Raw genomic sequence first — 23,197 nt, forward strand, 5'->3', positions numbered from 1 at the left:
GCATATCAAGAGCTCCCTTATCGGTTCTGTTTTCAGTACTGGAGAATAAAAGATATTCTTAGATGTTTTTGTTAGTACATTAACGTTATCTTACACATTTTATCTCAGATAAAGTACAGATTAATTTGAAATAAGTTTATGATGCATGTTCGCTATTCCCAATTCAGAAGAGCGCACACACAGCCTGTGTCTGTGAATGCTTCTCATACTCGCTCCTCTCTGCCCCACGCGGCGCAAATCCTGCGTCACGGATGAGCCGTTCACGCTTGCCGCACTCACGCAGCCTGTCTCGTAATGCTCGTTAATACTCGCACCCGGCTCCGCACCGCAAGCATCTGGCAGTATGGATGAGGCTTGACTCACGCGCGCAGCCTGTGTCGACTCGAGCCTGGCTCTGCGTTTAAAACGAATGTAAATTCAGTCTAACTGCTTGCTAATTTCACTTGGATGAAATGCAACATTCAGCACATTTTCCACTTGTTCTTAAAATCCCAAATACTTAAAATGAATAAATCAGCCTATGTAACATATGTTTTGTTTGGTTTTAATGTAAACTATAATGGTGTCTATTTGATGGATTCTATTGGTGGGATGTAATCTGGCAGATGGCAACCAATAGAGAACAACAGTAATTCCTATTGGAATAATGCCCAAAACAAAAAGGAATTTTGTAATGGTTTAATGGAAACTATAAGAATTTCAGTGATAGTTTCTATTGTTTTTTTCAGCAGGGTAATGATACCCATACTGTGCTGCACATTATTGCCAATATTGAGCTGAAGCTTGACTTTGCAAATTTAAAATCGCAAATCAAATCGCAATCGCGATATCTCTAAAAAAAAATCGCAATTTGATATTTTCCCCCAAATTGCACAGCCCTAATTTGGGCCACATTTGCCTGCAGTGTGAACGTAGCCCTAGTGAGCATGTACAGAAATACCACATACCACTGAAAATATTTGAAACAAGTCAACAAGGCTCTTACTTGGCTGGTGTCACTGCGTTCTCTCCCTCCACAGGTCTTTCATTGCTCTCTCCTTCCATTTTGGTCCCATTCACAAGGTTTGCAGCTGTATTTGTGCTGCATGTTTGTTCTGAACTGGTGTTACCATCCTTCAGAGTCTCTTGCTCTCTTGCATTGCTCCACTCCTCTTTCTGTTTCCTCAGCTCTTCTACTTCCTTCTGCAACTGTTCACATTGAGCTTTCTCCTGCTCCAAGCTGTCCAACTTTGAGTATACAGTTTGTGGGGGGTAAAGAATGAAAGAAAGGAAAAAAGAAAAACAATTGAATCCTGACCGATCAAATAATGGCAGAAAAATCCAGCTTTTGTGGACTAGGAGACTGTTATATCTAAACCAGCAAGGCTTTCATGGTCAGTCAGCTTCACTAGTATAATGGTTAGTTCACCCAAAAATGAAATATCTGTCATTATTTACTCACCCTCGTGCCATTTCAAAAACGTAAGACATTTGTTCATATTCAAAATACAAAGTAATATATTTATTTTTTTTAATGAAATCTAAGAGATTTCTGTCCCTCTATTGACAGTCCATGCAACCAAAATTTTGATGTTTCAAAATGTTCATTAAGAGATTGTAGAATTGAGCAGTTGAATCTAAGTCTTTTGATGAGACAAAATCACTTTATATGATGAACAGATTCACTTTAGGCTTATATTCACATATATACATTCATAGAGAAAATCAAATAGGGTAAACAGATATTTGCTTAACACATGCTTAATGTGCGAGAACCAATGAGGTTTGTTCTTGCGTGTTACGCAAGTACAGCTGAGCTCCCAATGACCCTATATCATTAACATTTTGAAGTGTCAAAGTTTTGGTGGAAGTGACTTTCAATGGAGGAACAGAAATCTATCAGATTTCATTCAAAATATCTTGATGTATTTCGAACAAGGATGCAAACTCATCTTGGGTGAAAAAGGTGACAAGGATGTCCCCTCCTCTACAACTCTACAGTTGTGCAGTAAAATTAACTTTAAAGATGAACTTTTCATTCATGAAGATGACATGAAAAATCCTGGTGGAAAACAAAGACTTTTAAGATGAAAGCTAAGCTTCATTAAGACTAAGCTCAGTTGCCATTCATCTGTCAATCATAGCAATGACTCGCAGAACAATTTAGCCAATTCACTCGCGTAATTTTTTACACTCACGTTTGTCATTCCTGAAACAGTATATGAGGACGTTTGGTCAAACAAAAATTTTCCTTTAAATTGTGAATGGATTAGGTAGAGCAGGGGTCACTAGACTCGGTCCTGGAGGGCCGGTGTCCTGCAGAGTTTAGCTCCAACTTGCCTCAACACACCTGCCTGGAAGTTTCTAGTATGCCTAGTAAGAGCTTGATTAGCTGGTTCAAGTGTGTTTGATTAGGGCAGGAGCTAAACTCTGCAGGACACCGGCCCTCCAGGACCGAGTTTGGAGACCACTGAGGTAGAGAAACCGAGCAAAGGGCGCCTCCCTTGTAGCGCAACTGACCGAGCTCACTCACGCAAAAGCTCCCTTCTTCTTATCTGGCATTTGGAACTTGAAATTATTGCATACTGCCATCTACTGTACAGAAGTGTGTAGAGGAACTTGGTGGAAGAAACTTTACTTAATGGGGTCATATGATGCGATTTCAAGTTTTCCTTTCTCTTTGGAGTATCAAAAAAAAGAAAAATCCTAGATTCTTCTTATTAATCCTGAATTTTGAAGGAATATAAACAAAGCTTTGAGTCACATTTCTTTCCATCCCTTGTTCTCTAAGAATATCTTCAATTTCATTCTCTTCTGCCATTTCTGTCTGTATTCATGGTATTTAATGCATCTAAATAATGTTCTACATCTTCCTTAGTTTGACATCTTGTGCATAACCCATTACTCTTCCCTACTATCTGCAATGTGTCATTCAGTCCAGTATGACCTAGTCTCAATCTTGAATATGCCGCTTCTTCTCTCCTGTTAGCCATAGTTATCCTTTTTCCTCCTACATTTACTTGGTTTGTGTGATTGAATTTAGCTTTAGACTCAGACTCCCATTCTTTTTGCCCTATTTGCATTATTTCACATTTAATCTTAGCTTTAGCCTCTCCTTTCCCCATTGAAATATTAATTTCTACCTCCTCTTTTTCCAGTGCTTCTTTTGCTATCTTATTAGCTTTTTCATTACCTTTGATGCCAATATGTGCTGGAACCCCAAAAAAATGAACTTCAATTCAAAGGTTTCTAATGTTTAATAGCGTATGTCTAATTATGTCTCTATGTATGTCTCTAACTGAAAAAATGCTTTCTAAACTTTGTAAGGCTGCCATTGAGTCTGTACATGACTGATTTAATTGGTTTAAATTTTTATACAGTCTATGGATATAATCAATAACTAACTACATAATAAATCTCTTATTTACACCGTGTATGCTTTTTTTCTCATTATAATAGGAAGATCTGCGAGCGTGTAGAACTCCGTAAACTTGTGAAAACAAAAATTAGTTCAGAGAAGATTTTGACTGACCTACAGTAAACAACACCTCTGACTGGCCATTGCTTTCAACAGAGATGCCTGTGATTGGCTACAATTCTCAACGCTGCAATAACACATTGTAAATAGAAACTTTTGGTTTTGTAATGTGAAACCAGAGCGCGCACACAAAAACACAGGAGCGTTTGAAAACAGGTGACTGAGCGGGTACAGATTTGAGTTGGTACTACTGGTACTGTAGAAATCATACAGATATGGAACATCATGAGGGTGAGTAAATGATGACAGAATTTTAGTTTTTTTTGGCGAACTCACCTTGAACAGCATCAAACCTGTACTAAGCAGGCTGGAAATTCATGCTGGTCTTTACAGCAGGGACTCCTGTCATTTCTTATTAGTTACAAGAATTTAGAGAGTCAAAAATATCAGGTAGGTTCTTCTCACCTTGTTTCTCAGTTCATTGCATTCGGTGTTGCGCTTGTCCAGCTCTCTTAGGAGAAGGTCCACTTGAAGAGCCATTTCATCATCTACATTTTCACAAACGCTCGTTGTTGATGAGTGTTCCTCCTCCTTAGCTTTCAACCGGTCACGACACACCTCATCCTGTGCCTCTTTTTTAGCTTTGATTTGCAACACCTCCTGTTTCCTTTTTAGCTCATCCCTTTCTTGCGTAAGCTCTCCGATGCACTGGGTGGCCTGTAAGTAGAGAGTCTTATAGTTTTGTTCCTCTGATGGATCTGTCTGGATGCTCTGATGGCTGCAGTCCTTCTTCATGGTGAGTTTCAAGAGTTTGATTTCTTTCTTCTGAAATTGCTCTCTCAATTCATCTCTCTCCCGGGCTGTGGCCTCCAGGAGATCTAGCAGGTTATCCTGTTGCTTCTGTGCTTCATGGGTTGGCATAATGTCTATGTCTATGTCAGAAAAAAGTGAGGTCTTGGAAGTTGTTGATGTCATACCTTCCTGGTTTTCTACATCTGATTTTGCATGTTGTTCAAAACTGATCTTATTCTCCTTAGGTAGTTTCGTGAGATTTGGCCTAACGTCTTCTACGCTACTATATCTCTCAACCTCCATGGGGCCTTTGATTATTTCTGTATTGTTACTTATCCTGCTTTCCACCTCATTAGTGCTCTGTTCCATCCTTCTTGCATCATTCTCAATCTCTTCTTTCTTGATCTCACCTTCTTCATTTCTTATCTGCTGGTCTTCCTCTGCCTTTACAGTCAAACGTTTTGTTTGGGTTGTTATGCTTGTTTGGCCACTGGAAGTTGATGCTTCTATTGTTTCCTTTCCGGTGTCTTCAGTTTCAGTTTTCATGGAAGCGTGATCACTGCACTCCATATATAATCCTGCTGCATCATCACTGGTCTTTTCTTCTGTCTTCACCTTAGAAAGGTCAAAGGTTTTGGGTCTTGGCGTGCTGTAGGTTTCATCGATAACAACGTCATCATTGTCACTGCCCTCTACATTGTTTTCATCAACTTTATTTCCATTATAGTCCTCAATCCCCAAAGGTGAGTTTATGGCATCTGATGTAGCTGCGGATGTTGATGGACTATCTGGAGTGTTGCTACAGTAGTCATTTACTGTTCTTGCTCTTTTTACATTTTGGCTCTGGGATAATCCTAGACTTCTTTTTGTTCTGTAAAACAAAAATATTTAGCTTGGTTTCAAAATTATGTTGCAAAAACAGAATTAAGAGAGAATTAATAGAAATACAGGCATAAAAACAGAGAAAGAAAGAATGAGAATGATATACCTTTTAGGAGTGGAGAGGGACATGACATTTGAAATCACTGGCATGCTGTCTGAGGGGCTAGAAGCTGTCGAAACACAAAATGTTAATAAAATAATCTAGGTTCTGTATCAAAAACAAATGCACACAAAATTTAGCCTCACCAGACTGTGAATGGGGCATTGAATTATTCACAGACTGTGAATGGCTCATCGATGTCAAAGAGGCCATAGGTGATCTGGGTGAGGAAGGGGCCTATGGAAACAAAAAGGAAGACTTAAATATATTCTGTGAATTTATAATTACTTAACTATGCATTGTTAAAACAAAAAAAAACAAAAAACTTACTTTTTGATAGAATTGACGCACACGGTCAACTTTCTTTTTCAGATCCTCATTCTGTTGAAGCAGCGCTGCCTTTTTCTGCTGTTCCTGCCTCAACATGATTTCTTCCATCTAATCCCCAATTAAATTACAATTAATCCCCAATTAAATTTATAATAATAATAATAATAAACAAAATGGGAAAGATGAGTATGCAACAAACACACCACCACTGGATGGAGAAATCCAGTATTACCTGAGTTCTTCTCTGTTCCTGCTGTTTTTTGAGGTTTCTCTCACTGTGGCAACATAAAGCACATCAGTATCAGACTATATCACCTCTGGACACCTGGTATATCAGATCCATTTTTTGAACAAATAACTGGCTTATCTTATTAATATCTTGGGTAATACAAAGAGTCTATTCATTCAGTCAGATAACAAAATAAATAAATAGCTGTAACACATTTTTTCACTCACTGCTGTTTGTATGTTTTCAGGCAGTCTGTAGTTTCATCTTCAGAATCTTCAGCTTCTTCTTGTTGGTCACATCGCCTGGATGTAGAAAGAACAGCTGTTTGAGCTACATGATTAGAGATTTGCATGTGCGCGCGCGCACACACACACACACACACACACACACACACACACACACACACAAATTACATTTGTTGATAAATATCACTGATATCTAATCTTCACTGCATGTTTAGACAAATGATACATTGCTCAAATGCACTGAAATTCATTTCTGTGTTTTCACACATTATGTGCCTGATTTACTAAACAGGGCAAATTAGCATGAGAGTGCAATTTCAAAAAAAAAAAAAAACCGCTAATGGGAGTGGACATTTCTGCGGGTGATTTACTGATAATGTGCAAATTAAAGAACACAGACGCAGCCAGATAATTTCCATAATGACCAACACAATCTACCAAGAGCAGCGCAAATTACCGTCTGCTTTAAGACATGCTTTTTTGGAGCGTTAATGGAGCAAATGCCAGTAATTTTACTAGTGCCAACGTTTCACTTTTACACTCTCCACCCATAAATTTTGCGTCTAAAAGGGAAACTCCTACAAATACATATTCAATAAGGTCAGGCGCAAAAATAACTGTCTACGCCTTTTCACTGCGTGTCTTTGGTAAATTCTGACAGTACTATTTTAACGCCAAAAGATGGTTTGCGCTGGTGCAAGCTGTTAGTAAATCTGTCCCAATGTCTGTTCAAAGATGTACAGTAAACCCATGAGGAAAAAAAAGTAAGACGGTCACAGGTTGTTTTGTTGGAAAAGGGAAAGGCTGACGGTTTCTTATGCAGTGCCATCTGAGGGCTCAAAGGTCATGACTCATGCACATTCAACTGAGATTTCCTGCCATGCCCTAGATAGACTGAGATTTCTCTGGATTCCCTGAATCTTTTCACAATATTATGTATGGTAGTTGGTGAAAGACCTAAATTCTTTGCGATTTTGCATTGAGAAATGTGATTTTTGATTTGTTCGACACTTCTCTCATGAAATTTGGCACGAAGTGATAAGCCATAATCCAGCTTTGCTTCCAAAGACTGAGATGCTCCTTTTATACCCAAACATGATACCCTCACCTATTACCAGTTCACCTGCTTACTGTGAACTGTTTCAAAGCAGTTTAATTTGAATATTCTATAACCTTTTCACGTTTATTTTGCCTCTGTCCCAACTTTTTTGGAGTGTGTTGCAGCCATCAAAAATCAAACTTTGTTTATATTTACAAAATACATTTAAGTTGGTCAGTGACAACTTTGGAAATCTTTTCTTTGTACTTTTGTCAATTATATAAAAGTTAAAGAAAATGTACAAATCACAGATTCTTGATGTTATTGCATTTTACAAAACGTCCCAACTTTTCTGGAATTGGGGTTGTAATTATGACTAATTAAATATAACTGTAATATACTACAGTTATGTAGCTATAAAAACTGTTGTATCTTATTTGTATCACTGTTATTTAATGTGATATTTATGTGTCTTCTGATGAATTGTTGCTCAAGTACACTGAATTTCATTGTTCATTATTATTTTAATATTTCTAATATTATTTCAATTCGATAAGCAATTCATTGATTTTGTTGTTTCATTGTTACTTTAATATTTCTAATATGATTTCAATTCGATAAGCAATTCATTGATTTTGTCGTTTCATTGTCAAAGGTTTGCAGAGGTATACTTTTTGGACAATATTAATGGATAATGCAAAAGCACAAAAATATGCCAAACTGTAAAATATTTATACGATTCTCCTAGGAACTTTTTGCTTGAGTCCTGCTAGAAGTTAAACATTTTAAAAGCTATACAATGAAAAGTCTGATTAAACAAACCTGAACAGGGGGTCTGGATTCAATCTACAGAACCATTTTTCAGGGAGCTTATTCATGTCAATGCCATCTGGAAGTTTCCTCCATTTCATACAGCCATCACACTCAACCCAGTTCTGATCAGGACGCTTCCTTTACGTTAAACAAGGAACAAGGGTTATATATGGAAATGTGATGAATAAACTGGCTATGAAATGTTTTGAAGGTGTATGTGAGTGTATACTAACGGGATATCCTCCATAGGTAATGTAGTGTTTGATCCCTTCTTATGGCGGATCGCTTTCCAATACTCTTCCAGTTTCACACCCAAAGTGTTCATAGTTCTCCTGCGTGAACAAAAATAAACAGCTTAGACTGGTATATTATTGATTTCCTGTGTTAGAAAACAAAATTTGCTCCTGAAAACTTGTAAAATGAGTTATTACTAAATCAAATAGAAAAGCTTGTTCAATTAGTTAGTCCAGTATGAGAACAGAACTTAACTTAAGGGTTCGGGCAATTCATGTAATTACCTGAATTGTTTGTAACACTGCCTGCCTCATCAAAAATCAAACGCTGATGAATAGCAAATGTTCTCACAAAATAAAATATTCATAATTAGACAAAACAATTTAAATGCAAATACTTGTTATACAGTTAGCATTTAACATGTAATGTACTTGTTATACAGTTAACATGTATATATATGGTCTGGACAGTATATATATATATATATATATATATATATATATATATATATACACTAACTTCTGGAGGTCCACTGCAGATTGTAGCATCAACCAACTCCAACACACCTGCCTGGGTTTCTAGCACTCTAGGCTGTGTCTGAAATCGCCCCCTATACCCTTAAATACGGCGCTATTTGAAGGGACAGCCATTTGTAGTGGCTGTGTTTGAAATCGCCCCCTATACCCTTAAATACGGCGCTATTTGAAGGGACAGCCATTTGTAGTGGTGTCTGAAACCACAGTGGGCATAGGGGGCACTTTCAAACACAACACAAGATTAGCTGGATCAGGTGTGTTTAATTAGGGTTTGAACTAAACTCTGCATGGCAGTGGTCCTCCAGGAGCCGAGTTTGACACCCCTGTACTAACAGAAAACAATAATTCTAAACTTAAACTTACAATATTCTACACTTACGTTACAATCCACCTGTACAGTATCAAGCTCACCTGTACTCTTCTGAGTAGTCAAAGTCCTGCTTGTTGTGTGTTGGCTTGAGGAAGTTGCACTCTATCACTGCAATGACTCCCACTCCTTTTCCATTTGCCTAAGGCAAAATCAAGATTGAAATTGCATTCAGATACTCTAAATAGTAAAAGTAATAAACTATAAAACATTACTTACATTAAAGAAAGTGGCAGAGGGGGTGTTTTGACAAAAATAAATAAATAAATACATAAATTAAAGAATTAATTGATTCCAAATTTAAATAATCACCTTGTTTTGACATCCAACACGTTCATAGGCTTTGATGAGCCTGTTTTTATGGTACATCATGACTCCGTAATGTTCTTTGGTCTTGGTGTTGTAGCCAAATGTGATAGTAATGCTTTCTCTCTGAGAAGAAAAGACTTAAGGAAAACTCACTATGTATGTATTAATTGAGTTGGTTGGCCAATTTAGGCCTGTATTCTGCCGAGAAATTAGTTTAATTATCTGATTGTGTCATTGGGTGTTTTTTTGTAATTATAATATTTTGAACCATAAATTCATAAAATGAACACCCTGGGTTTATGTCAAAATGCTTTCATGTTCAAAAAACGAATTCTTCTGTCTTTCTTTATAACTTGACACCTTAATTTTAAAACGTAATTTTCCACTAACAAAATTTCCAATAGTTATCACAATGTATAAGGCTTTCTTTGGGAAACAGGAAATTACAGCTCGCTCCTTTGTGATTATGTGGATACATTTAGAAAGTTGGGTTTGTATTTATCCTTGGCAATGTGCGCCAGGCTTTTAGAGATCAGCTGGGTTTTCACTTTCTGTCCACGAATGATAATCTGCATTCTGGGCTTCAAGTATAGGATGCTACAGTACGCCTACAAAAAGGTAACATGCATACAGACTCATATTACTGTTATGTTCTTTAAACTGTAATGCATAATGAAGTGATATCTGTCATACATTATGTACACTGTATTGTGTTAGACCTTCTCAACATAGGAGGGTGAATTACTCACCCGCAGAGAGAAGTCGCTCTCTGGGCTTGACTGAAATACACGAGACTGCTGCTTGTATTTCTCCTTTTCACTCTCATATACTTCAGATGGAATCTGGATGTCATAGCGGTCCGTGTCAAAGTCAAACTCAGATTTGTCTGTGGATGTTCTGTAGCAGAAAAAAAACATTTCATCTATGCATTCCTGGGCCTGGTAGCTCAAGAGTATGGCACTAGCAGTACCAAACACTGCTCTAAACTACATTAGAATGATCTTTTCACGCTCACTTGCGGAGGTTCCAGATGATGATTCGTGTTCCTGTGGACACAGTGTCATAGAGTGCATTGATGGCATTGAGCTCACAGAGCAGCTCTTCCTCCGTCTGGAACAGAGAGTAGCGCAAGATATCTTGAAGACTTGTTGCGTGTTGTGACTCGGGTCGGAGTGAGAGGAAAAGTCAAGGATAAAGACAAATTTGAGAACATAAATATGTGGTGAAACTTTTACCTAAAAACAACTAATACAACTTATTCCCGAAACTGACACAACTATAAGAGACATCAGTCACTGGACTCCTAATATATGTAATATCATCTCTCTAATACCCTCTTCATATCATGCCAAATATTTGTAGTCCATACATTTAGGTCTCCACTTGTCTTTGCTTATTTGGAAGGTAAGGATATATGACTGTCCGATGCGTTTAAATGAGACAATAGGTACAACGACATTCTCGGCATGCATCTCCTGAAGATACGTCTGGGACAGAAGGCCCACACACATGGACTCTCCATTCTTGGAAAACACAATAGTGTCTTTTCCTAAGCGCATGGAACCAGACTTAAATCCATTGCCGTAGAGGCCCACAGGGACATGGCCGTTTATAGTCTCCTTGTCACTGAAGCCAAAACTGAAAGGGAGAGGAACACAATATATTATATATTAAAATGTTTTAAAAATAAATTAATACCTTTATTCAGAAAGGATGCCCTAAATTGATCAAAAGTGACAGTAAAGACTTTTCTTTGACAAAAAAAACATTTATTTTTTTTAATTTTTCAAATAAATGCTGTTCTTTTGAACTTTCTTTTCATCAAAGAATCCTGAAAAATGTATTACCGTTCCCACAAAAATAATATGCAGCAAAACTGATAATGAGAATGATTTCTGAAGGAATTATAATATTATTTCCCAATATTACGGGTTTTACTGTATTTTTTATCAAATAAATGCAGCAAGAGACTTAAAAAATGTAAAAATCTTACTGAACAATGGTTAGTATATATATTCACAAAACACATTTATAATGTTTCAAAAGCATTCTATTTTTTTGTGTTTTTGAAGTGTTTCCACACTTAATTAACAATCAACAATTAAAATAAGAAAGGTTTCTTGAGTACCAAATCAACATATTATAATGATTTATTAGGGGATCATGTAACCCAAATGTATGTTTGTCAACTTATTGTTCTTACCCACCTGAGCATTTTGTACATCTTATCAGAATCCATTCCTGCTCCATTATCCATGAAAATTAGACAGTCTTGACCTCTGATTGCTGTCTTATCAATCCAAAACTGTTTGGCACTCACATCTGGGTCGTAAGCATTGTCTAAGGCAGAAAATATATATTTAAAATATGATCAGATTACACATATTTATCTGAGTTTGAGTGGCTCTCTACTGAGGTAGCCCTGAACACTAATGCAACATAATTAGTCTTTTATTTCCTTACTTGTCCCTGGCTAGCTGTCTTTGAGCAATACATGGGATGCAATAAAATTACTCACATAATTTATTACACACAGTACTAAATGTCATCAGGCACTGGAAATATAGACAGGGATATGTTTTACGTGGGGAGTAATCTAATCCATAGTAATCTAACACTTGAGGGCACACATCCATTGTTCCAAACAGCTAAACAGTGATATCAGAAGAGTTCGCTCACCTATCAGCTCTGCAATAGCACTGAAGGGCCAGGTGTGGCTGGTGGAGTTGGTGTGAAGGAACTTTGGATTAAGCTATAAAAGGATCAAAGATAGAGGACAATTTATAATAAAACCCTAAAAATACATTTGATGAAACTATGCATTGTTTTATAAAGCTGTGGTTCTGGTCATCTGACATATCATTTTTTTCTTCATATTATCGGTTTGCAGGTTTGAATGTAAGTGTAACAGGCATTATTTGTTTGTCCCCCATTTTGGCTTAATTTAAAATTCTTTAGTTTGGAGTTTTAAAAGAACCTAAGTTTTATTTAATTAGTTATTATTATACATTTTATGAGGGTATTTATTTAATCGGGATCTTTCCTTAAAACACTTCATAAAAAAATCATATAACATTTCGAAGAGACTTGTTCAAAGCTGTTTTTAAAAAAAGCAACATAAATAGACAGTAGCACTAGAGAAGTAACATTTTTATATAGATAACATTTTTACTGATATAAAATGCATACACTTTTTATGAGCGGTCTACCGGGAACTCAGAGGTTATTGGTAAGTGTTGATATGTTGCACATCACTATTTCTACTTTTTATTAGAATTTCCAATTCCAGATTTCTAAAGTGGACCAGACTCTTAACAAAGTCTGTATTTTAATGTTCATTTTCAAGGGTGTGTTAATTTTTTTTCACAACATAAAGAATAATTTACACAGAACGTAAAGATTAATTTACACAGAATACTGGACTACTTCAACAAAAAGTTTGAAGAATAGCATATTCTTTTATCTATTTAAGAGTATAAGATTTCCATTATATAAGAGTCACATAGGTGCGATGGACTATTAGCGCACAAAGTTTAAAAACAATCGTGCGTCGCATCTTTAAAGTGGAACGAATGCATAACTGGATTCAAGCTCATTCAACAGAGAAACGAAACTAAAAGTAATATCCGATTTTTTAGCCTTTCTGATAGGACGACGAACACATACGTCACAGCTAAACAAATGCATGATCACGACATTAAACGATCACATACTGTTTTCCACACGTTGTGAAAATATATGTTGTTCTTTGTTAACAGCAAACACATACATTATTTAAGATGACATATATTTCGTCAGCCTGTCAATAACATGCTAGCAGTGCGAGAAGTTATTACGTATAAACTTTTCAATATATCTATTATCATTAGCATGTTGTCTACTACCACGCGTTAATTACACATGTTAGCAAAAGAAGTAGATTAAACATGCATACCGCACTGAGCGGGATTCCTCTCTCCGTTTGCACAGCCATCCTTCATAAACCCGGGACGATCCAAAACTTCCAGAAGTGTGACTCCGATATCCGGGAGGACTGACGGATAGGATTGTTCAAAATAAGAGCTCAAACTTTACATATATTGAATGAATATTAATAATTTGATGTTTTTATACAGTCTATGATAATTTGACATAATATCTACAATATGATTATAACATAATAATTATATTTGCATTTATGTAATGTATTATTTGTTTAACGATATACTAGTCTTTCAGTTATTTTTTTTAAAAGGACATTTTTTATTTTTTTTAATGAAAAAGCACATATCAGGTCAAATGGAGTAACTCTTTATATTTATGACTAATAAATATAGGATTTTTAAAAATTAAAAATAAAATATTTGATGACAATTATTAAGTTTTGATGACAGTGATTAAGTTTAACTCATGAGTATTCAAGATGTCAAACAAAGAAAGTATTTTAGACTTTTTGGCATTTTAAGAGATTAGATAAGAGAATGACTGGATACTTGTACTTTAAGCTGGATTTATTGTCACATTAAAACTTCTGTATGGATTTATTGAGAATGCGCTTTGGATATCCAAGATACACCTTGGATAACCCTTTTTGTACAATTATTTTGTTCAGTTATTCCTTTTCACTTTTCTGAATTATTTCTTCATAACACCGACAGATACCTAGTACCAACCTATTATCTTACTATTATTTTGAAAGGAAATCTCAAGGAGATCTTTCACTTCCGGTCTGAAACTTACGGTGTGTAAGTTTCAGACCGGAAAGTAATTGATCGATGCTTTAAAACAGACTCGCTTTTAACATATGGTGGTTGAATGCAGTAGCCTTATAGTAAATATTGCCATAGTTGTCGAAGATGTTAGGAATGGATCTGTCAACTGGTGAGTAACAGTTAGAATCTGTTACTATTTTCTTGCAAATATAAAGAGCAAAGTCCCGTTCTGTGCAAGTCAAAATTAACCTTATATACATATATTAATATATATTTTATATAAATAATATGCAGTATATTACTGGGTGATTTTGTGCACAGAACATAATACATCGATATGTCCTAACATTAATAAATGATATAATCCTGATTAGCGGTGACAATTTTTATTTATTTATTGCAGGTGTGGATGGTGTGGTCGAAAAAAATCGAAAAACTCCCCATAGACTTGTTTGCAGAAACGGTAAGATGTGTCATTACATTGTGGTCATGTACAATGGGAAGAAAAGCATTACACGTTTGTGCTAAGAAAAATGCAACACGTCACACTTACAGATCATTTTGACATATTATCATAGTTATTTACTGAATGTCCTATTTTTAAGCGTTTATGACTGTTCTGATACTCGTCTTTTCTTTTTCCAGCTTCAGTCAATCCTGGTTCATCTTCAGGATCAGAACAGAGCAGTAGATTTGATTGAAACCTGTGATGCAAGTTCACAAAATTAAATCCCTGTAAATATACTGTAAATTAAGCATGCATGTACCTGCTTTTTATGTCTTTGCAATGTTTTTATTTCCCTAACACAGAAATTTCAAAGAGCTGGGATAAACCTTGATCAGAAAACTGTTCAAGATATTATAAGACTCATGTCATACTATTTTAGGTACAGTATTATTTTTTGAGGACAAAACGTCATTAAAGTAAATGTATGTGAATTAAATAGAGGTGTGACCTCGGCATCCTGGCCAAATTTGCCCATTGGCCTCTGATCATCATGGCCTCCTAACAATCCCCATATCTGCTAATTGGCTTCATCACTCTGTCTCCTCTCCACCAATAAGCTGGTGTGTGGTGGGCGTTCTGGCGCACTATGGCTGCCGTCGCATCATCCAGGTGGATGCTGCACACTGGTGGTGGATGAGGAGATACCCCCTGACAATGTAAAGCGCTTTGAGTGCCTAGAAAAGCACTATATAAATGTAATGAATTATTATGAAAACAGTCCCTCGCAGAGCTCTAATACAAAAACACGATGAATGACGACTGTAGAAAGCAAATGCCGAATCACATTTTGGGCGATTAAGAAATCCTGGCCGGACGCATTTTCTAGGTCCTAAAAGAGGACATGTCCAGGAAAAAGAGGACGTATGGTCACCCTATAAAAAGGCTTAATTAAACCCCCCCTTTACATACACATCTCTGGAACGTGTCGATTTGTCTTGTTTGATATATGTGTGTTGTGTTTCAATTTATGATAAATGTTTACTTAAACAGGTTAGCTGCAAAGAGCAATCTCAGTGCGGATGTATTGGTCAGTAAATTGACTGAAAGCAGCAGTAATTGGTCCAAACCAACCCTACAGTTGGTGCACCAGCTTTGGACTGAGCATGCTGCTCTTCTACATGCACATCAGGAGGTCCTGACAATGGCTAGTATTGGACAGGTGTGTCACATGATTCTTGTTTACAGTATAAACATCGGTCAACTACTGTTCTCTGTCAGGTTGTTGATATCAAAGCTTCTTCACTCTTAGCTTGTAGATATCCAGTGGAAGCTTGGAATGGCAGTGAGCTCAGATACCTGCTGATCCCTCAACTCCCCGTTCATCTCTGTTCTGATGAAAATCGCAGACACTTCAGGGGAGATGTCATATAAATCTTTTGAGATGACAGTTCAGCAGTTTCAGGTATGGAATTATGCATTTTCCTAATTTAATTCAACTCTCTGAAGTGTCTGAACTGCTGCAATTAATCATTCTCTTTCTGTTATTTTGTCCCTCAGAACTTCTACAGGCAGTTCAAGGAAATGGCCTCTGTTTTAGAGACTGTTTAATATTTTTCTGCATGTAATTTTTACAGCAGTGATTGTGAACTATTTTGTCTATGACCAAATATTGACTTTTAAGTACAGTATTTAACAGTTTAACAACGTAAATTTTGTTGAATTTTGCACCGACCTTTTATTTTTGTTCTACTGTTACAGTAGCTACAAGGTTAAAATGTTATTTTATCATAATAAATAATGGTATTCTTAGAAAATGTTAGATTTCCTGTTTTTCCCCCTCTGTGGGTCATCATAAATTTCCATTTGTCATTTATCGATCTACATTATTGTCTTTAGTGCCTTTAGGAACCATGAATTTTGTCCCTGTTACACCTCTAATTGTTTTTCCACTATCAAAGAACAAATAACACTTATGAGATGCTCAAGAACATGAATTTCTTTAGAGAGGAAACCACTCTTTTTCATGAATAAAAACATTCACTGAATTAATATTTTGTATTTTGTTTCTAGTCCTTTTCAATGTGTTGCACCTGATCACAATGCTTAACAGTTGGGATGATGTTGGATTTGGTTTTGTCCAAAATTCGATAAGATGACCTGATTTTTGTAGTGTCTGGCTTCTGTCTTTTTAAATTTTTAAAAATCAGATTTTAGCAGCTCTGTTGGGCTGATCTGCTGTTTTTTGTTTGGGCTGAAAGATCCCATTTAAATATATTTGAATTTTCTTTTTGTAACAGCAGCGAAAGAGAGAAAAAATCCAAGGGTGCTGAATACTTTCTGAATGCCTGAAACCCGTGCCTAGAAAGAAACTCTTACAGGCTGTATATGATGATGGGCTACAGTAGGTCTCTGACGGGTTACATTTACATGTATCTCATGTTCATCTATTTCTGGGAGTGGTGCTTCTTATTTAGCATCTTGTTTTAAGCTGGGCACTTGCTAAACACTCGAAGACAACAACAGTAACATGAGAGAACTCTAAAAAAGTTTTCATTTCTATTTAATTCAACCACTTATCCTTTCATGAAAACATACATAAAAATTATGCAAATTATTATGCAGGTGCTCAGTTGGCCTGAATTTCTGAATCTGATATCTCATAATTTACATTTTTTTCACATTTGTCAATCGTTATATTTAATAAAAGGTATTAACTTGAATTAACATACTTAATACTTAAAAATAATGGTTACAGAGGTTCAAATGACAGAAGATGTTTCTGCAGTGTACAATATAGTACGTATACTGTGTGCAGTATGCTGTATCCCACAAAGCAACTTGCTTGACCTCCAGTTTGACTAATTAACTGTTTGGCTGGCTGCTTCTGCTGGTAGATCTATATATGAGTAAAAGCAAGTTTCTCCACTAATGGTCATTACAAGTAGGTTTATTTTCAGGTTAAATAAAAATGACAATAAAATCATTATTTAAAATAGCTCTTAGGAACATTAAATAATGTGTTAAAGGTTTTTCTTTGTCTGGTGTCAGGTTTTCTACAAGAGTAATTGATAACATTATATTTACAGCTTGAAAAGAATTGTCTCTTTAAGTGAGAGCTTGTGATAGCAACATCCAGGTTGTGTACTTCTAAATAGCATACCACTCTTACTATTTCTACAGTATACAACTAATTCTATAGAATATTATTGCAAAAATAGTAAGAGCAGTGGTAGCATGTTTTTCGAATTCAGCCACTGTCTTTGAATTAAAGGGTTCACAGTTTACATTGTATACTACATACTATATGCAGTATGTTAGTATTTGATTCGAAATATGCCCACAGCATTCCATCAAAATCAATTATAGTTTTGAGAGACAGCAGAGGGCGCCGTTGAGTATTGTATCTTTTTTTTTTAAATCGTCAAATGCATATTCTTTGATATATTAATAACAATATTTCTTGGCCAAAATAATGGTTTGATTGAAGTTACTATTTACATGTGTTGCGAATCAGCTCATGGGAAATATGAATAATTAATCATAACTAGTTATAATTAATTATAAATATTTAGATCCGCTGTAGATATTTACTTGACCTCTCAGGGTCAACTGTATTAATTATTCATATTTCCCATGAGCTGATTCGCTACACATGTTTGCTGTTTCATGAATTGCTTTGTGTTTCATACTTGTGTTCATGTTTAATGGCAATTTCCATATTCACAACCGGGGCATGTTGTCACAAAAAGTCAACCCATGGGCAATAAACGGTGTATAATAGCTTTTTGTAACATATAAAGAAGTTGACTTTCAAAAATATTATATTCACTGGAGTAAAAAGTGTAAAAACTAGCTCTAAAGCGTTAACTATTAATATACCCTACGCATAAATAGAGTTGACTTGCTTTCCTCAGTCAGGACAGTGCCGTGTGTTTCCTGAAGACAGGGGAGCCAGAGCTCCACACATAAAACACACACACACACACACACACACACACACACGCTCAAGTGAACGCCTCTCCTATGGCTGCTGCGGCCACGCCTCCTGGAACAACAGCACTCTCTGTTCTCCAACGCCGTAAAATGATACAATAACGACTGAAAAGTGATGTGCAACGACTTTAAAGGACCCCAGCTGATCTTCACACGTCTGTCCGCTGCGACGTCCACAATCCGAAGCGCTGGGACTCGAGAAATCTGCAGGAATCAAACGCGCTTCCTTCAAGCAGTTGTGTATTGATACACTCACACGAATCGTCTAACTTTATATATGGATTATTCGAGCCCTCAGACCCTTTGAATGGATATTTTTTATCTTTAAACAGTGATCTGACCTTGGAATAAAAGCTAAAATCCTCGCTGAATCTTAAAAGCCATTATTATTGTTCTTAAGCTCTCCGGGACACACGATCCTTGCGCACTTCTGACTAAAGCGTGAGTGATCCATGTACCATTAACGCGCCAGGAGATGTTTCCAGCTGCTTTCACACAATACTGACCCGTGCATGTATTTATTTAGGCATTTAGTGATATAAAGGCACTGAGTTGTTGCATAAAGCAACTAAAGTCTTTGTCCCGGAGCCCTTGGAGAGATGGAGGGACAGGATGGCAAAGGGAATAATGACAGTAATCAAAAGGCAGAAAATAGGTTTGCTCTTTGGTACATGGGCTGGTCATCTCTGGACAGGCGGACCACGCTGCCCATGCTGCCCTGGCTGGTGGCGGAGATCCGGAGGAAAAGTGAGAAGAACGAGTCCGGTCCCGCACAGGCCAGAGAAGTTCAGCTGTATCTCTCGCCCCCTCTGATCCGCTGCGTGCCCGCGAACAGCAACAACCCGTCCGTGTTCATATTCGAGCACAAAGCACAGTTTATATCCAGGTTTATCCACAATAGCCATGACCTGTCTTATTTTGCCTACCTTATCAGAAGTCAACCCGATAACCCAGAGTCTGAGATGGCATGCCATGTGTTCAAAGCATGTGATCCAAACCAGGTATGTAAGGCCACTCGTTCAGCTGTTCAGTCTGTTAAATATATTGATCAAAAATACAGTTATAGTTTAAGAATCAACCTTTTCTGGGGTTTGGATTAGAGGCTATCCATCCATCCATCCATACATACATACATACCCTGCACCATGACCAAGTTAAGCAGCAAATTACTATTATACTAATTACTAAAATGACTAAAGTATTTTTTTAGAGGGTCACATGTACATAGACAAAATAGCAGTATGATACATGGCGTGTATATATATATATATATATATATATATAAACGCACACATTAGGGAAAAAAGCAATCTTCATTCCTTTGAACCCCCACCTGTTATTCTAATGCACCATGCTTTATGCACCATGCACCAAACTTTCACAATGCCAGTGCACCCTGAGGTTTAGTCTGCTGTATGATTGACAGGTCTTTGTAAGTTGGATAAATGCCAGTATGTAGGGCACCGTTGCACCAGAGTAATTAGATTTACAGAGCATCATGTAAAGACGGGTCAGATCTCTCCTGGCAAACGCAAAAGAAGGATTAATCAGATCAGCTAAACAATACACACATAGAATATTGTTCTATGAAAATCTAGAAATCCCCCCTCCCGCTCCTCTGTTTGCTGTCATACTGCCTTGAAACAACAATAATAACTGTGATGCACTGCACTTACATTTGAGTTCTCTATTCCATGGTATTGATTAGAGATTAGTTGTAATGTAACCCTAATGTGAGTCTGCTGCTGAGCTATATTTGAGACGCCTGTTCAATACACTTTGTTGCTCTGAGTGAAACATGGATTTAAACATATATGTGCAATGATTTGCTATGCATTTTTTTCTAACACATTTACAAGCATATATTTTTTGGGTGCTCTGTGAATTTTAGTTGAAAAGTAATCCCTTTCTTTGCACTTGCCACATTATTTATGCTATTTGTACTATTGTTATACGTTCTCAGAGGTAAAAGTGCTTAGAAGTGAATGTGAGGAAGGGAAAGTTTTGGCGTGCTGTGAGTGCATGTTGAACTCCAGAGGCAACATACATCACCGTCATGTGTTTTGCAAGAAAATCAGGCTGGATAGCAACACGTGCTAGATGGTCCATGAGGAATGAGTCTTAGCTCAAGTCTTAAGATGGCTGCTGGCTCATTTCGAAGTGCTACCATGCACTAGTCTGTCCAGTGTTCAGAGACTGACTCGGCTGGCAAATTGCTATATAAATATCTCCTGCTCCTAATGCAGCCTGATCAATCCTTTCCAGATGCCTGTGGAGTAATATAGTTCAACTTTTAATGCTTTGGGGGAACCCACTGGTCCCTTATTTATAACTGGACTTTCAGTGTGGAATAGCCCACCCAGTGTAAGGGCAACAAAGTAAGGTTATGTTTCCTTTCATAATGATATACTATGTACGCAGATGCCTGGCCTCATTTTACTGATAGAACTGAAAGGAAAGCATTATCTGTGATTAAGCGTTGATTATGCTGTGGGCAAGAAAAAATGGCTTGGGTCCCTCTGATGCATTTTGTTCATTGTTTATGCATTTTAAGATGGGGCTGTTTGCTTTGCAGTTTGGAGCGATCATCAAAGTATGAATTAAAATCAATGTTGCACAGGATATAACCCACTTATTCTTCTAAGTCAGAGTTTCAGGATATAGTACAGTGTCCCACTTTATCCAACTGGCCTGGATACCTTGTAGTTGGTCTTCCTAGTAAAAAAGAATTAGAACGACTCATGCCATGCCAATCTACATCCAGTACAGGACGTAACCGGTGATTTGAGTTTCCTTATGTCTTGTCCTAGTGTGAATTGTATTTTGGTACTGTTTCAAACTAGGGTGTGCTGGGGTTCACAAAAATTTGAGAGAAATAAAAAGATTTTCTGCAGTATTTTTTTGGGACTGTCAAAGATCATTTGTGTACTTTTTTTAATGAAATATTTATAAATGATAAATTAATAATTTTTGCATTCACCAAGTTTGAAAATATTTCTATTTCATTCTGCTTTCTAATGACTGATCAGAACTCAGAGGATTACTTTATTCTTTTCTTTCTTTTGACAGCAGTTTTTAGCAGTGTGGTGGAAAAATAATTTTTCACAGTAGAAATCACATAGTATAAATGTGTTGTCACATGAAAATATGTAGCTGCTTTTATATTTTATGAAGGGGTTCCTATGCATGGGGAGCTTCATATTTTGGGGTCCATGTCATCAAAAACTTTAAGAACCTCTGATTTACAATTCAGTTGAGTTTGAATGAAGCTTGACCATGGGCCCTGCCAGACTGAATATAAAGCGTAGAATCACATCCATTGTAGTATTTCATAACCAAACCTGTCTTTAAATAGTGATTTTTAGAAAGTCCTTATAAATAAATTGTGAACCTGCTTGAAACATGTGCCATATTTCTGTGCTCTTTTCTCAGATTTCACTCTTTTTTTTGTGGCTTGACTGGTAAGTTTCTGAGAAGCCTCTACTGCTATTTGCATTTTATATCTTGGTTTTTAAACAGCATTCTAAAGCATTCCTATCATCCTTTTAAACATGAGGAGTAAGGTCACAGCAGCACATTGATGAAATTTTCCACATTCTTTAGATCACAAAAGCAAAAATGGTAATAACCTTGTGAAATAGGAGGTCAGAAGCACTAATCAGTGCATTTGAATTTAATCAATTTTTAATGAAAAGCAGGAATTCCTCATCACAGTTCTTTGTGTTAAAAGAGAACATGCAAAATAATCAGTTTAAACTATTAATCATCTCACAGCTTTGATGCATAAATCAAAGAGGTTTAATTCTCCTCAGCTGGTTTCAAGTCTCTGTGTCATACATGTCTTAAAAAGCTTTACACTAGTGTTTGAACAATTATCTGCACTTAAAAATGTATGAATGTCATTGCATTTGGTTACATCATATAAACCCTAGTGGCATTTATCTGTAAACATCAGAATGCATCACAACAGCAGTTTGTTTTAAATTCTACTGTAGATGTGAATAATAATAATATGTTTAATTTATATAGCGCCTTTCCCAAGGACACTTTACAAGGTACACCAAATACTCATTACAAAGTAACAATTAAGTGGACATTGGACATTTGCCCAATCCAGTCACAGATAGTGCAGTTGCATATAACACAAATTAAGTAATAATCATAATAATAATCATACATATGGGACAAATACACAATGCTATTTAGTGATAGTGTTGATTAAACAATAATCAATAATCAATAATCTAATCACTAAAAGCCCTTGACACCAGTTGGTTAAAAAGGCAAATATTGCTAAGGAAAGTGAACCAAGTTTTTGTAAAAATGTCTTGCGTTTGATTTTCTGTCATGTAATACAATGACACAGATTTTTCTATTGGTACAGATGGATGCAGGAAACGCAAATGAGAGAATGGGAGGGAAATGGTAATGAGAAGTATAATAAACTGTGTTTACAGCTTTTGTAATTCACACTCTCTTACTTTCATCCTTGCATATTTGTTTCAGTGCAAATAATTCATTAGACTAAATGGGGTTCTAGTGTCATCTTGCAATTAAATAATTCAGACTATTTAGGGGTTTAAAACACTGTCGTTGATTTCTGGTGAGGTCACTGAAGTTTCCTGCAAATGTGACAAATGCTTTTTTTCTCTATTTTTTACTTGTACACTGGGCTTATGACCTAAAAACAGCTCTAGAACGCACTGCCTTTTTGCTATTAGATAAAACATCT

General features: G+C 36.4%; 2 protein-coding genes and 1 pseudogene across 5 annotated transcripts in view; 2 read left to right on the forward strand and 1 right to left on the reverse strand.

The window, feature by feature from the left end:
* Positions 1 to 13,347, reverse strand: part of LOC107655529 (MORC family CW-type zinc finger protein 3-like) — a 15,010-nt gene extending 1,663 nt beyond the window's left edge. The window contains exons 1-18 of the mRNA XM_016443050.1: positions 13,268 to 13,347; positions 12,013 to 12,085; positions 11,541 to 11,673; positions 10,748 to 10,971; positions 10,349 to 10,505; positions 10,083 to 10,230; positions 9,810 to 9,941; positions 9,337 to 9,456; positions 9,069 to 9,166; positions 8,121 to 8,219; positions 7,897 to 8,025; positions 6,018 to 6,092; positions 5,794 to 5,836; positions 5,562 to 5,669; positions 5,378 to 5,468; positions 5,238 to 5,301; positions 3,923 to 5,120; positions 986 to 1,227 (exon numbers count right to left, since the gene is read on the reverse strand). Coding sequence (XP_016298536.1) covers positions 986 to 1,227; positions 3,923 to 5,120; positions 5,238 to 5,301; positions 5,378 to 5,468; positions 5,562 to 5,669; positions 5,794 to 5,836; positions 6,018 to 6,092; positions 7,897 to 8,025; positions 8,121 to 8,219; positions 9,069 to 9,166; positions 9,337 to 9,456; positions 9,810 to 9,941; positions 10,083 to 10,230; positions 10,349 to 10,505; positions 10,748 to 10,971; positions 11,541 to 11,673; positions 12,013 to 12,085; positions 13,268 to 13,306 — 3,173 coding nt within the window. The 5' untranslated portion in view covers positions 13,307 to 13,347. The remainder of the gene's footprint in view (positions 1 to 985; positions 1,228 to 3,922; positions 5,121 to 5,237; positions 5,302 to 5,377; positions 5,469 to 5,561; positions 5,670 to 5,793; positions 5,837 to 6,017; positions 6,093 to 7,896; positions 8,026 to 8,120; positions 8,220 to 9,068; positions 9,167 to 9,336; positions 9,457 to 9,809; positions 9,942 to 10,082; positions 10,231 to 10,348; positions 10,506 to 10,747; positions 10,972 to 11,540; positions 11,674 to 12,012; positions 12,086 to 13,267) is intronic.
* A 702-nt stretch (positions 13,348 to 14,049) lies between these two features.
* LOC107655502 (COMM domain-containing protein 6-like) lies at positions 14,050 to 16,507 on the forward strand (annotated as a pseudogene).
* A 1,896-nt stretch (positions 16,508 to 18,403) lies between these two features.
* LOC107655530 (TBC1 domain family member 4-like) overlaps positions 18,404 to 23,197 on the forward strand; it is a 38,814-nt gene continuing 34,020 nt past the window's right edge. For all 4 annotated transcript variants that reach the window (XM_016443051.1, XM_016443053.1, XM_016443052.1 and 1 more), the window contains exon 1: positions 18,404 to 19,466. In XM_016443051.1, the coding sequence (XP_016298537.1) occupies positions 19,065 to 19,466 (402 nt within the window). In that variant the 5' untranslated portion in view covers positions 18,404 to 19,064. The remainder of the gene's footprint in view (positions 19,467 to 23,197) is intronic.

Source organism: Sinocyclocheilus anshuiensis, unplaced genomic scaffold, assembly GCF_001515605.1.
Source record: "Sinocyclocheilus anshuiensis isolate Anshui unplaced genomic scaffold, SAMN03320099.WGS_v1.1 scaffold1148, whole genome shotgun sequence".
NCBI classification, from domain to species: Eukaryota; Metazoa; Chordata; class Actinopteri; order Cypriniformes; family Cyprinidae; genus Sinocyclocheilus; species Sinocyclocheilus anshuiensis.